A 15,102-nucleotide genomic window follows, 5' to 3' on the forward strand; every position below is an offset into this window, starting at 1 on the left:
GCTCAAAGGGTTTGTGCCCATAACCTACAATAAACCAGATTTTCAACCGGTTTTTAAAACTGACTTGAACCAAGTGAAAACAATCTGATAGTCAGATGTACTGTTCACTTCCCAGCTTCAGAGGCTGTAAGTCCCTATATGGAATTGGGTGAAGGAAGAGGAAAAAGGGGATTCATGCCATTTAATTTAGGAACTAAAGGGAAAGCATAGCAGCATGTCTCATCTACAAGCATGCCTATTTGTCTTCAGGGGATCTCAGTCCCTACTTACAGAATATTCAGGGCAGAAAACAATTACAATATTTGCTGTGTATCCATTGTGGTTAGCAGATCTGTTACCCTTTGGCTAAGCCTGTGCTCCTTACACCCAACAATCAAGACAACAGAGAAGCTTGTGTTAAACTATGACCCTTTATTTCTTATCACAGACACAGACATTGATAATTGGGCAATCCAATCATTTTTGTAACAGTAGCATAAAAGTATCACTGCAAGATGAAACACTAAGACAAGATGGGGCATCCAAAGCTTCAGCTTTATTAGGGACAGCAGGCTTCTGTAAGTACTCAAGAAACCAGTGAGTGAAGTAGATTCAGATTCACAGTACCTGGTTTCCTGCTGGGACAAAACTGCACTGCTACAGAGAGAGCTGCAGAGCATCTCCTCAGTGCTTTAATGCAAGGGCAATAATTCACATACTTCCATACCTGCCTGTCAAGCCCACATGCTGCTGCTCCACAGGGCCTTGGTGTGACCAGAAGACAAAATGTCAAGGCTCCCTGGTCACAGAGGCCTGATTCACCCAGGGCAGAGCTTGTTCACCAGTCATACCCACAGCAACAGATGCTTTTGCAAGACACAAGTGCGTGAATGGTTTACTAATGGACCAAGAGCTGGTCTCAGCTTCCACAGCTGAAAGCATTTACAAGTTGCACACATAACAACCGTGAGGACTCCAGCTAGAGAGCTGCCTTAACATTTAGCAATTTCTCATAGGCACAGGACCAGAGCAGACAAACTAAGTGCCAATGTGGAATTAAGTCACTTTGCAATTTTGTGTTAATTTTTCAGTAGAAAATATGGGAAATATTCCTTAGAAAATAAGTGACAGTTGCACTTATATGCCTCATCTGGTTTTCACACTCATTACTCACCACTCATTTATGGACCAGAAGCATCTGAGGCTTCTTCCCCCAAAAAGAAGCTTTTGAACAAAATAACAATGTAACTGAAACCTGAATGACTCGTGAATTGACGCTCTTTCTAAGGAAACATGATCTCCTACTAAAGGAGTCTGTTACAGTATTATATCCTACTGAGCCAACAGCCCACTGTGAAAAGTAGACCTTCCAGATGACCCACTGTTGGGCTTTGGCAAGGTCGCAAATCTTCATCCACCCCCTTAATACTAGCTTCAAGCAACACATCTGGAAAGCATGATCAAGTGACATATGGTATATATATATACACACACACACACACTTTTTTTTAACCAGTTACTATGGTTTAATTTTCCTTTTCCAGCAGACACTTTTCACCCTGTGTTGCAGGAATAGCTCTCAGAACTGCCTGTATACCTACTGATACTGACAAGAGCTAAAACTGCCCTCTGAACAAGTTAGAAGGCTGTGCCCTGATTTGTTGACGAGAAATCAAGCAGCTCAGCAGGCCTGTTGTGCAGGATCTGCTCATGTGAAAACACAAGTCTAATTTCCTTGCAATCAAAGCGCTGTTCCCTCTGCAGCCATAGCTTGATGTGTTTTCACAGTAGGCTACAGTTCTCTGCCTTGCCCATCAGAAACATAACAGTGCTGTCTGTGGAGACATTAGATGACACCCAAGAGAGCATTCATTTAACTACAGTCTGTACTTTTGATGTTTCTGTTATGTCAAATTCCCCTGGTGAAGTGCATGGAGAGGTGGCAGCCTGCTGTCCATCTCCAGCAGCTAGAATGTCTCCTGGAATAAAGGTACGCACTGTGCCACACGTCCTTGCTTTCCTGCCCATCACTGTAGAGGGCTCACTTCTCTTGTCCTTCCTGCTTGTTGTGCTGGAAATTAACAGTGAAGTATGGAGAACTAAGTGCTTGTGCTTGGATAGCCACAAGTAGGCATACCAGAGTGGTTCCCCCTGCCAGAGGTTCACCTTGCCTCAGGTTCACCAGTCATGCTATTTTACTGTCATCATCATAGTTTCAACAGACAAGTGCAAATGCTGTAGCAGCAGAATAACGCGTCTATCTCTGGTACAAAGGAGAGATTTCAAGCTCATCTTTATGGTGTGGTAAAAGAGCCACAGAGTTTAGAAAACGATCAGGAGGAGAAACAGTGATACAGTGAACAGGGAATTGGAAGATGTGGGCAGGAAGACCTTTTGATTTGTTGAACTTTCTGATCAGGAGTTCCTGACACAGCACTCTTTCAGGCCACCACTGGCACCTTCAGCAGAAGGCTGCTGCTTTGCTCACCATGAGCCAAATGTAAACACTGGACAAAACGCTGCTGCATATTAAGAGAAGTTCTGGGAGGCAGGCATGCAACTTGGGCCTGCAGGCTCTGGAGCCAACTCCATTCCCCTTTAAGCCATCACTTCTGCTTAGAGGGGCTTTAAAAACAACAGCCAGCACAACCACTCTGATAGAAAGCACAGCTGACACTTTGTACTGGTGCACGTACAAGAGATCAGTTAACCTTTACTCAGGGCATGCTGGCTTCAAGAATGCAGAGATAGTTCAAGGTAGCTGAGATCCCACTTCAAACCTGTATGGAAAGTCAGGAGGAAACACAAGGCTGTATCTTTGCTCAGGTACTACCTGAAGTCCCAAATGCCATCAGAGTCTCCTCCTGTGTGACAAACACGGCAACAGAAAGTCTCTCCATCAACAAGCACAGGCACAAGCCAGAAGTGAAAGCCACATGGTGCTCAGCAGCAGTTCCGTGAACAAATGCAGCCTCCAGAGCTTCTAGGAAGGGATGCTCACCAACTCCCACACTCCCCAGGTCTTACATAACACCACAGAAAAGATATTTTCGCCTACCGCCCTGCTGCAAGCCAAATACTGTTATCAGCACAGACAACTGTGAAATACAGTTTGCCTATTGAAAAAAAAAACAAAAACAAAAAACAAAAAAACCACAACTACTTGGGCTTCAAACAGTACAACAAATGAAGCAGGCTTTAAGAAAAGTCAGATACATTCACTGTTTTCAGAAGCAAATTCTGAGCAGAGCTCCAAATCACGTGTCACTTATAATGGGTTGAAAATTCTCTTGCTACTTTTCACAAAATGAGGATAAGCTGCACATCTCCCAACCCATGAACTGACTTGTCAACCACCCTGATGACCGATCTCAGATCTGATCAGATATGATACTTCATTATTACAACAAATTCATTTTCAAGAGTGGTATACAAAACCTGTTCCAGGCAGTAGGGAAGGTTTCCGACTGTCAAATCCCGCTCAGAAGTAAAAAATACATACTTTGCAATGCCAGAGAAGTGCTTCTAAAGAGCCAGAAGGTAAGAGTTTGTTGCTAAAAATAAGATTTGGATTTTGACTGCATTAGGAACATTACACCCTAGATAACATGCAGATTTTGGGTACTCTGAAACATCAACTCAGAGCCACAGTAAAATACATTAAAAATCAATAAATACAGACTGGAGAACAAATACCACAGTCATATCCAGCCAAAAAAAAAAAAAAACAATATACCAATGGCAAACACCGCTGTGAGAATGCATGGCATGAAACCATGCTACTAAAAATCACAGATCTAAGTGGAAGTACGAGCTGTGACCAACAAGAACCCAGTCCGGCGTTGCTTATACTTAGGCAAGTGACCTAAAACTCAGTGGAAATTCAAGTCATAGGAAAGAGCAGGACTGGACATTTTAATCAAATGACCATTACTAATAGTGGAAAGATTTTCATGAGCTGGATACATGAGCAAGCATCTGGGAAGACTGCTGCTCAAATGCAGACAGAAAATACCTGCATGAGAATAGCTTCAAAGCTCTGAAGCAGGCAGAACCACCTGTTTTGTTACTCCAAACAGCAGCAGCCCAGCACCAGGTGTGCAATTTGAAAGACTTTCCTCACAAAACCAGTATGTGTACTTGTGAACTCTAAGCAAAGCAACAGGAAGAGCTGCCCAGGATCAAAGCAGTCTGACTGTCCTGCACTCCCACTGCTTGGCTTTGCGCTGTAAGAAAAAAGAAAAAAGCCACACCTTCTCCAAGTGTGAAGCTTCATCCTGCCACAGCTCCCTTCCTTGCTCTCAGAACAGATTCGGGGAACTCAGCTCACATCTGGCTTAACACGATACCAAGGCTGCAGTTAGCAGATCACAGCGCATCTTGTTTTCCCTACTGTCATAAAGAAGCATCACTTCTAGACTGAGGGCCAAGTCCTCACGCTCCTCATCTAGTATACAACAGCAAAAGCCAGCTCCAGAACAAGCTGCTTCCCAGGGTCAAATCAATCCAAAAGGCAGCCAAAACACTGAAGAATTACAAGCATCAGCCAATCACCATAGCCCAAATAATTTAAGCAGGAACACCATCTACGTATTCTGAACATGTATCTATGTCTAAAAGATCCCAGACACTCGTGATTGTTCCCTGCGTTTCAGTTTAGATGAATGTTGGAAAGTTATCCACAATGTAGCTCAGTTTTGCTTTTAAGGTTCATGTCCAAAGGAAAAAAAAAAAAAATCAAGCTTCAGCACTGAAACAAGAAAATATGTTCTCTTACAAATTTAGGGAAACCTTTGCAACCATTCAGCCCCTTCACTAATATAAATCAAGACTGCTGAGCAACAGCATTTCAAAATAGTTAACTATCTCAAACTTTGAGAACCATGGTTTGAAAAGCAGATGCACAGTGGAAGTGGGCTGCATAAATTCACACACCAAAGCGTTGGCCAGAGATCACATCTATTGTATCTGAAGTGCTACGCTGCGTTGCTATTTACACCAGCAAGCTCAGAAAAGGCTTTGCTTGGGTAGTCTGAGGAGCTCATCCTTCAATTTAGTGTCATTCTGAACTGAATGTATACTGACCATTCCTTCCTCTCAGTATTGCTATCTTGCCTACTTAAAATGTATCTTGGAGTAGCATTGCTGCCACCTGCTTCATGCTAAGGACAAGAACGTCACAAGTAAGCATAGCAAAGAGCAGTGCCACTTGTAGCTTTAGGAACATGATCCTATATACTTCAGAATCTATGACCTGCCCAGAGAAGAGGAAGAAAAAGCGTGTTCTGATGAAGGAAACTTGGGCATTACTTATATGGACATCATGATAAAATCCTTCTTTTGACTTTCTCCAGTTACCAATACAAAATAACGTGAAAAGGAAGGAAGCAGACTTCATAGCTGAAGATAACTGTGGGCTTAAAGAATAGATCCATTGTCTTCATTTCTGTTCCCTGGCTTTACAGCGCTACCAGTTTATGTTTTCCCAACCAGCTGGGCAGCGGGCAGTGTGAACAGAGAAGGGCAAAAGCAGAGGTGAGCAGAAAGACCTGATGGCTGCTGATCTTGCCACACATCTGCACCTGTACTACAACTATTGGGACACCTTTCTTTTCTGTACACACCTTGACTCAAGTGACAAAGGGTTTTGTATTTTTTTTTTTTTTTTTTTTTTTTTAATGTTCTGAAGTGCCATTTCATTGTTTAGACAACAGCTGGTTCTTTGCTAAGCAGCTGGCTGGCACAAATCAGAATAAGCATTCAGATTCAGATGTTGGTATCTTTACCATAAGCTATCTTTGCCCCATCAGCAAATCCACTTCTGGTACGTGTGTGTTCAGTCAGCCTCAGATATGGTCAAACTAGGTTTAAGGGGCATGTGCTAAAATACAGAGAGAACTGCAAGGAAGCAAGGTCTTGAGGCGTAACTGGTTATGCTTGGTAAGTTCTGATTGTACTGACTGTACTCATGCAAACTTCTACCAGTGTCAACAGAAATCTAACTCTCAAGCAGTATTTGCCTCTAGAAAGTTACCTTTTTAGAAGAGCAGTAAAGCTAAGAAACCAACAGGAAAGGATGTTTAAATTCCTTAAAAGTGGGTCTTTTATTGCACCATCCTTAAAATTCAGCTGAACAAAAAGGGGAAGAAACATTGGCTGTTTGTAGAGGAAACATGTCACAGATCAGCCCAAATATCCTTCACATGAACCTCAGTAATGCCAAGTCAGCATGAAAAAAGCAGAGCAAAACCTGCAGTGGAGCCACGTTCCACTAATTTTTCATCAGCCAAGAATCTCTCTCCATAGAGGCACAAGCAATACTCAGTTTTAACAAGCTCAGTTAATTACTAGAAGTCAGTTAATAAATAAAAATGTGTAACATGGTCGTACTCTGCAGCATTTCCACTCCATTTCAAAGGATTTTCCCAACTTTGTGAACAAGTAACTTGCAAAGTGTGATACAAGCAGAAAACATAACCTGAACTAGAAATTCATCTCTCAAAGAAGGCAACCACTGCCTAATAATATGTAGCAACACTAAGAAAGATAGGAGTGGAGGCAAAGAATGCTGCTGTTTGTTAAAGCAACAAAGAAGTTTAGCAGCTAGAGGTAGAACGTGACGTTTGATTTTAGCCCGAATCTGGACACTGACATCACTTATTCTACAATAAGAATAAGTAAATCAAACAGCATGCATTCCCCATGAAAGGCAGCCCACAAAAATTGATTTTTTAATGGCTTTTCAAAGAAATTGGTCAAGCAGCAATGTTGCTTGGATTAAAAAAAAAAAAAAGAACCTTGATTCAACATCAACAATACTTCAAAGCCATCATCCTTTATTGCTTCTTGACTACATTCAAAACTATGTCACATGCTACTGTCTTGCAAAAGGAGGACTCCACTTCCCTGGCAGCTGTTTATTTATTTAACTCATAGGGATACTGTAGAATTGGGTAATAAATGTTTGCAATGTACATTGAAAATTAAATGTATTATTACCTGAACAGGCTTCAGAACTCAATATTAACTTCAGAGATACAGTAGGTCAGGTGAAAATTACACACCAGCCCCAGTACCAAGTGAGATACTGAGAAGGATGGGGCTTTTCTCAGCTGTGGCAACTTCCTGATAGCCACTTTCACGACAGAACCTACAGAAACGCCTTGAGAATAGCTGAACTCAAGGGACTGCTTTCATACTGTGTTTGTTATTAGCACTTTGTTAACCCTTCTCTCATCCAACCTCAGTTTGTGTCTTAGATAAACCAAACACAAGCATCCACAAATTAGGCAGTTTACTGAGATTAGGAGTCACTGAGAACAAACCCAAAAATTCTCAGATGGAGAATGGAGAAAATAAACACAAAGTGTAGTTAACACTGAGAATGCATTTTCAGTAACATAATACTTTTATTAAGAAGCTTTGTTGATAAGGTCGCATATAATAAGAGTGAGATAATAGGAGAGCATAAAAGGCGCAACTGTTTATTTAATACTGGACTTTATTTGCTGGTTCTGGATAACAGTCAGCGTTGAAAAATGAGACTCAGGAGAGTTTTAGGTGACTGAAGAAACCACCCAAAACCCTCACGCTGTCCTGCTTCTGCAGCTGATACCAAATATGCTGTGATAAGCACAGTAAGCAACTCTGGTTTTCTTTATCATAGTGTCTCTCTATATACAAATTAATATTGAGATTAGCACAGTGCCTTTAAGGTACAATGATTTAAAAAAAAAAAAACTTTTTTAGTCTGTGGTAGAAGCAGTGTGGCAAACTGTAACTATGGGCGCTGGTGGTTACACTGCAGTCAAATTATTAGCTGGCACCATCAGGACAGCAAGCCTTAAAGTAACCAAAATGCCCGGTCAGCCCTCTGTCAATGCAGACCAATGTTGACACCCTTGTGATTCTCTTTGCATGTTTTTCACATGGAACGCTGTCTTCTCTCACAGGATTCTGACATGTTTTGCTTAAGTTCATCACTTACAGTGCAAATGCTACAGCAAGGCCAGATATAATGCAGTGCTGATCAGGTGTTCTGAATGCCACTTTCAAAGGTACTTCATTATTTCCTTCTTACACTCACACACAGATACTCTGTGTATTCCAGCTAGCAAGCTGGAATGAATTTATGCCTCTCACTTTAATAACATCTCAGCAGAAGGGAAGTTCAGGCTGAAAACAGGCAACAAAGCCCAGTTGTGCAGAACCACAAGGCGGCAACGCATATTACGCTGTATCTGGTTACCCATCCCAACCTGTAAGCACAGTCATGTCACAATAGTGATGTTACCAATAGAAGTCTCTGAAAGTTCATGTAGGAAGCCAGTATGATTCTCTGGATAAAAGGTTTAATAGTACAGCAGACCTTTGTACCTAAACCTCCACCAGAATTATTTTATTACTTTAATCTTGCCTTCACCTTCAAAATATTAAGGAAAGCACAAGCAGACTTCAGTGGAAGTGATAAGCGAGCCAACATGTAGTTCAGCAAATACCATGCCATATCACTAACAAAAAGTTGCATAGCTAACTGCAGAACACAAAATTTGGGATGAATAATGCTGTAAGAAGTCTTCTCAGTCTTGGTACCTCTCTTGACTGCCAGCCTACCCGCTGGAGTTGAGCGCAGAAAAAAGAAACCCTATGGATTGACATGGACTTTGCTCACTACCTGTAGTAAGGGATTTCAACTGCTCTTCCAATAGCGTTTTGAAAAGGTTTTTCTGCCAGATTCACAGTTGCCTGCACAATTCCAACTCACCTCAGGGAAGGAAAAAAAAACAACTAAGGACACTCACATCTGTGCCTGCTCAGAGACTCAGTGATGTGAAGAAAAAGGTAAGGAAGCAAATGTGGGAAAACTGCTGCACACACCTGAGTCTTCTAGCTAATCAGCACAGCCCATGACAGAACAATTTGAGTACCCAGTGCTGGCAGCTTCTTCTATGTGCTCCATCCTGACAGACTGCATCTGAACAAAGCAGAATTAGGTCTGTTTTCACACAGTCCTGGGCTCCCCTTGCTGGCTGCATGCCTTAGGCTAAGAGGTGGGAGCAGCCCAGAGACTGCCAAAAACCTCTGTGGGTATTCTGCTGAGGGTAAAGTAACACATTCTGAAAACACATTAAAATTAAATCATGCTCAACAACTGGCTTCCCTGGAACATCTCTGAGAGTCACAATTGCTCCACTGTTACCACAGGGCAGTGTTTTTGGTGGCATTTCCCCAGCCTAAAGGAAAGGCAAGGATCCACGTGCCACTGTAGTGCACAGTATCAGAGCACCAAGTCGTGTATTTACAAGCTATACTGTGAGACACCAGGAATGCCATCACGCAACCACTGGTGTTTCCGGGCACGAAAGCCACCTAGACGTATGGTTTGCTAGTTCTCATTCTAGCCTGCCTGGTTTTTGCTAGGATCCTTCCAGATAAATCAGGGAGGAAACTTGCTTAATTAGGGAGATGTGAGCAGGTGTAAGAATGGATTCAAATGTTTAGCTTGAGGGTGTGGAGTTATTTTTCTTAGGGAGAAGACACTAAAGAGGGAATTATCTACCACCTCCAAGTCATCCAGTAGATAACGCAGAACATCCTGTTTCCCTGAGTACCCTAATAATCGTACAGCAGGTCACATGCCACCAGAAAACCTCTCCCAAGGCCACTGTTCAGCCCAAGCCCTTCATCATTCTTTACCTGTTGAAATAAAAGTAGCACCATTAGCCCTGACCGGACCTCCTGCAGACCCATCAGCCTGTGCATTTGTCTGTACAGGACTTAGAGCCATCAAGGTACAACACCAGCATAATGTTGCCACCCAGCTGATGTTTCTCCTGCACTGCAGGTGATAGTAATCTAGCAAACAACCAGGAAAGGGAGGGCACGTGTAAAATAACAGCCTAAGATCTGATGCAATTTCTTAGGTGATGTTTGTTTCTCTCTGCCTATTTCATTGCTCCCTTTTTGTTTAGTTGAGTTGGTTTCAGGGGATCACTGAAAACTAAGAGCAATGAAGTAAACACCAGCAAAACTGGCTCTTACGTGTAACTGTTAGCAACAGCCAGAGAAGATGCCTTTAATTTTACCTTTTGATTTTTGTTATCCCATGGCATTGCAGAGCAAAACATTTGGAATCCTTGTAGGGAGGAGGATAAAAAGAATGGATGTCTCAGAGCCAAAAATAAGTTGCACCTCCATCTTCCAGAACAGAAGGAATGCTTACTTCTTGTAACACTTCATCCTCCACTGAAACAGTGCTGAGGCCAGTTACAAAGCCAGTGCACCAAGCCTATGGTAGGATGCAATCCCAGCAGCCGTGTCATGTTCTTGGAAGAGCAGTCACCAAGGTCTTTGACTCCCTCCTCTGATTTGCAATCTGCCTTATCATATGTATGGTGAAGACCTTGGTGACATTGTTGGACAGAGATTTAACAAACTCTGGCAAGGAGAGGGCATTGGCATCTGCCTGCAAAATCGATTGTGCTGTGGTATGTGTGTGCATCCATGCAGATTTCATGGCTTGCTAAAAGCAGCCACGAACAGCAGTGTCCGTGCAGCATGACAGCTGCCAGTGCAGAAGTCCCTCTCATCACTGGATAGTGTTTTCTCCTGGCTAGAAAAGGTGTTGTACATAGAGGATGGGCCGCTTCCCACTGGGCACACCCTCCCCTCTCAACTGAAGAGCTCTGGAGCTAGAAGTAGCAGCAAGGAGCAGAAGCCATTTCTTTGGCTCCTGGAAGATCAGCCCTGTTCTGAGGGATCTCCTCTCTTCTCACCAAGAAACAGAGACTCAAAGCCTGCTGGCATGAGTGCAAAGCACTCCCTATCAAAATCTCTGGGTCCTACCTTGTGTCTTTAACCAAGACTCTTGAATTCCTGGCACCTGTGTAAGTGCCATGATATCTTAAGCAAGCATCCCTTCCTCAGGGTTCAGAATGTGCTTCATTTTAGGTAGAACACCAACAGTCCTAGTTTGGATATTAGTTTGTGAAAGTTGTTTTTGAAAACAAGTTTGAAGTCAAAGGACTTTGATGAATGCTCTCTTAATCAATTCAAACATCTCAGTGAAGTAGAGACATGTAGGCTCTGCCTACGTGGTGATCTTGAAGCTTTTTTCAAAGCCTCAAGCAGCAATGGAAGCGTGTGGAAGATGGACATCAAACCAACCTAGAAGAGGAAGAGGGAGCTGCAGAGACTGCAGGTGAGCCCCTATCACAAGGTAGGGAGCATACAGTTACTCTCACTAGGAAGCTGCAAAGCTATACTTGTATGCATCAGTGGTTCAAGATGCTTCAGGTCCAGGCTAGAGCTGGAATGAATGAGGTATTACAGCTTTTTTTTAAAATGATTAACTCATCAGGTAATCATCCCTCCTACTAATTGCAGGAAATGACTGTACAAAGGTGGGCAAAAGAGCCTTATTCCTGTACACCAAGAGGCTTGTATTTACTTGGGCATCTCTTCAGTTTTGGAAGCATGCTCACATCTAACATTCACCATTCCTGCCTGCTTAGGTTTTGCTTAGTGGGGGAAATATCTCAGAGAGGAAGGGATTTAAGCTGCTCCTCACACCTCTGTCAAGAGCTGCAGAACAGTTTATCTGCAGCTCTCTTCACTGCACAGGGATCTAAGCATTGCTAAGGATAAATACTAACACTTGTAAGATTAGAGGATGCTGTCTTATGCATGCTGTCAGAGAATGAACCAGCCAGCCTAAGAGTGGGCAGAAGGGACCTCCAGGCTGGAGGCTTTGTAAATGAGCATATCACAAGAAGGACAAACAAGCTTTGTTCCCTACAAGCCATACCAACAATGGACAGTCTGTCATTCTAATGACACAGAGGCTTGATATATGATTTTTTAACTACACATTTTAAATACTTTATTACAGTAACAGGATCTTTGATGACTTGTCAGACACTTGTTTTTTGTTTTGTTTTTTTTTTTTTTTGCAATCAGTCCACTAGTCTTCATAGTATAAAGAAACACAGGCATTCTGACTTTTCTCCTGCACAATACTCCCCGTGCAAAATGTTTCTTGGAATCACTCCTCCCACTCAAGCCTTCCCAGAAATGAGAGCTTCATCTTACAGATTCAATTGTGTTCTTACAAATATCTGTATCTGATGTTCACTGCATGTTTCAATACATAACACCGCTATCCTAGGTAGAGTTAACTTGACTCCGTTAACTAGAGTTAACAGACAGCAATGCAGACATTGGTGATGTCTGCTGCTCCCACAGGCAGGGCTTGTTCCCAGAACACCACGGAGATAAACCTAGGGTTTGATGAGTTCCTTTTAAACTGTTTTCAATCTCTCTTTGGGAATACAGTCATTGTAGCTGATTTTGGCTGTGTTCATTATTATTTGTGTTCAGGTTCATCCCTGTGCAGAGGGTTCACCACATACCCTCTCCTACCCACAAAATGGGGTAAAAGAATTTTGGTGCTGTCTGGCACTACAGACACTGAGCCCAGCTATGAAGTATGTCCCTTACGCATAAGGATAAACATCAACTAATGCTGAAAGAAAGACAGTAGCTCGCACCAACACCTGCATATCTGATCAACATCAGGATTCTGCACAGCCCTGAAGGGGAGAGAGGAGGGTTGCTGATCCACGACAAAGCCTTTACACAGCTGTCTGTGTAAAGTCAGCATCCACCTGGCAAACTGTCAGTAACTAGACAGACTATTTCAAGGTGACCCACAAGGTACTGAGAAACACAAGAAAAAACAAAAATGCAACCTCAGTCTTCTAAGTATGTAAGTATATAAGCATGCCCAGATCGCATTAAACACATGAAACTATTCACAGCTCACCAGGTATCTTCCTTCATGGAGCATGAGTCATGCTCGGATGAAAAGAGCATTACAATTGTAAAATCAGGGACAACTTGCACAAAACACTAAAATACCACTAACTGCGTTCACTATAGTGAAAGCACTCAGTGGCTGTGCTCTCTGCTTTCTAAGGATTTCTTCCTAAACCATTACTTTCTATTGCTTCTGAAAGAAGCATGCAGCAGGAACAAAGTAGCCAAGAGAAATAAACTTTGAGAAGAGTACCCCCCAAAATTCTAGCACAATGCCATGTCAGAGAGGCTTGGCAATAATGAGAGACCTGCCACATTCCCCAAGATTGGCTAAGGATGTTGCAAGTCCCAGTTCTGCTGCAAGCTTTCTGTATGATCTCACACTAGCCACTTTTTCATTTGGATGGACAGGAAAGCATGCCAGACCTTCCTACATCAGCTAAAAACACAAGGATCTTCAGTTTTTAAGACAAATAGGGCAGTAAGAACCTTCAAGACAAAACACTTTCTTTTGAGTTTATAATTCAAAATCCTGTTGGACAACATCACATAATAAAGTATCCTACTCCAACTAGTCACAAGGAAACTAAAAACCAAGAAGGGAAATGAAGATTCAATTGTCATCTGACAATGATAATAGTCAGCTTTCAGTTTGTAAACTGTAAGCCAGCATCAGCTTCTCCTTATTTTCCCTCCCTCAGCAACTTAGGCAGCTTATGGAGAAAAGGGGCAGATTCCAGCTATAATGAGTTTGTTGCTTCTCTGACAAAAACAGTAAAGTAACTAGTTGTTTTCCAAAAGCACCCACTACTTAAAGTCCGTTAAGAAAGTAAGCATTTTAACTCACTTCAATGGTTTTAGAATTGTAATATCACACCCCAAATAGCTGCTATTCTTGGCATCTCTTCTCTTCCACAGAAGAATCTAAAGAGCACACAAAGCTCTGGCTTGAAGAGGCTGAAGTTACTTCTGTGGGACTGGAAAGAGTTTGATGAGCAACCATTGATAAGCATGCACCTTTCTGTTTTTGTACATTTCAGAAATCATAGAATGACTTAGGTTGGAGGGGACCTTAAAGATTATCTAATTCCAATCACCTCCCTGTCATGGGCAGAGGTGCCAAATATACACATGTGCAGAATTAACCAGACAAGAAATATCAGATCTAAGTGGCTATTTTCACCATGCCATTACCTAAGCCAGAGGAGTTTCCCAGTTTCCGCAGTTTTCCCAAGACTTTCTGGATATCCTTTATGCTGGTGTCCTGTTGGCTGTACAAGAGTAACCTCTTGGCATCTGAAAACAGGCGGGAAACTCTGGTGGAAGAGATGGGAAAACAAACAACCAGCAGTCATCAGCTCTGTAAGCCAGTACCCACAGACAACATTTCATGTCCCAGTTTCAAGCTTCAGCCCTTTCAGTTATGCCACTGCTCTCTCTGTTACAATGAACCCTTTCTTTGGTGATGACTTCTGGGAAAATTAAGGAGCCTAATAAAAGATGGCTGCTAAAGCAGGGTCAAACCAAATTAGGCTGGTAACCTCCAAGCATTTGAAAGCAGTTCAGACTGGGATGAAGAGGGCCTCCTGTTGCTTATGAACCACTTCCACTTAGAAGCTCAGTAATTTAAAAATGCCCTTGCCCCTTTTCAAGTGTTTTTCCAGGTTGCAGGCACCTTTTGTTCCACATCAAGTTTAGCTGGCCTGACAGTTCAAATTCAGCAAACAAGTCAGGGTGTAACAGTGCTGACCATAAGTGGAGCTTCCTGCAATACATTAGCCAGCAATAAATGACAAGAAGGAGAGTCCTATCAGATCCCGCTCTTTGACTGTTTCTCACTCCTACACCACTCATCTCAGAGGTTCAGTAGCCAAGGAAAGGGGCTCTCTGGAAAACAGACCTTGCATCTCACCTTTTTATGGGCTGAATTCTGAACACTTGGTAAGAGAATGGGCTTGGCTCTCAGCAGCATGGAGTTACATTAAGAACTGGTGACTTCAAAATATGCCCTTTCCATCTGCTCCCCCAAGAACAGAGATGAGGAAAAAGCAAGCAGACTCACATGGAGGCGTTGAAGTTTCCAACAATACCAGGGGATTCCCCCGGTGTTGGGTAGCGGAAACAAGGGTTGTTGGCATTGCAGATGATCCCCTGTATCCAGGGCAGTGTTCCTGCTGAAGGCATAGCTTTGTTTGGGAAGTGACCTAAAACCAAAACACAATAGTTAGGAGACAGACACAAGACACATGCCAGATATAACATTGTGTAGTAGAGGAGGGCAGTGGCAATTCTATCCAGCTTACTGCC

General features: G+C 42.6%; 1 protein-coding gene across 2 annotated transcripts in view; it reads right to left on the bottom strand.

The window, feature by feature from the left end:
- Positions 1–15,102, bottom strand: part of ABCA1 (ATP binding cassette subfamily A member 1) — a 92,658-nt gene that overhangs the window by 53,815 nt on the left and 23,741 nt on the right. For both annotated transcript variants that reach the window (XM_021379420.1, XM_021379419.1), the window contains exons 4-5: positions 14,858–14,999; positions 13,990–14,111 (exon numbers count right to left, since the gene is read on the bottom strand). In XM_021379420.1, the coding sequence (XP_021235095.1) occupies positions 13,990–14,111; positions 14,858–14,999 (264 nt within the window). The remainder of the gene's footprint in view (positions 1–13,989; positions 14,112–14,857; positions 15,000–15,102) is intronic.

The sequence above is a fragment of the Numida meleagris genome, chromosome Z (assembly GCF_002078875.1).
Source record: "Numida meleagris isolate 19003 breed g44 Domestic line chromosome Z, NumMel1.0, whole genome shotgun sequence".
Lineage (NCBI taxonomy): Eukaryota > Metazoa > Chordata > Aves > Galliformes > Numididae > Numida > Numida meleagris.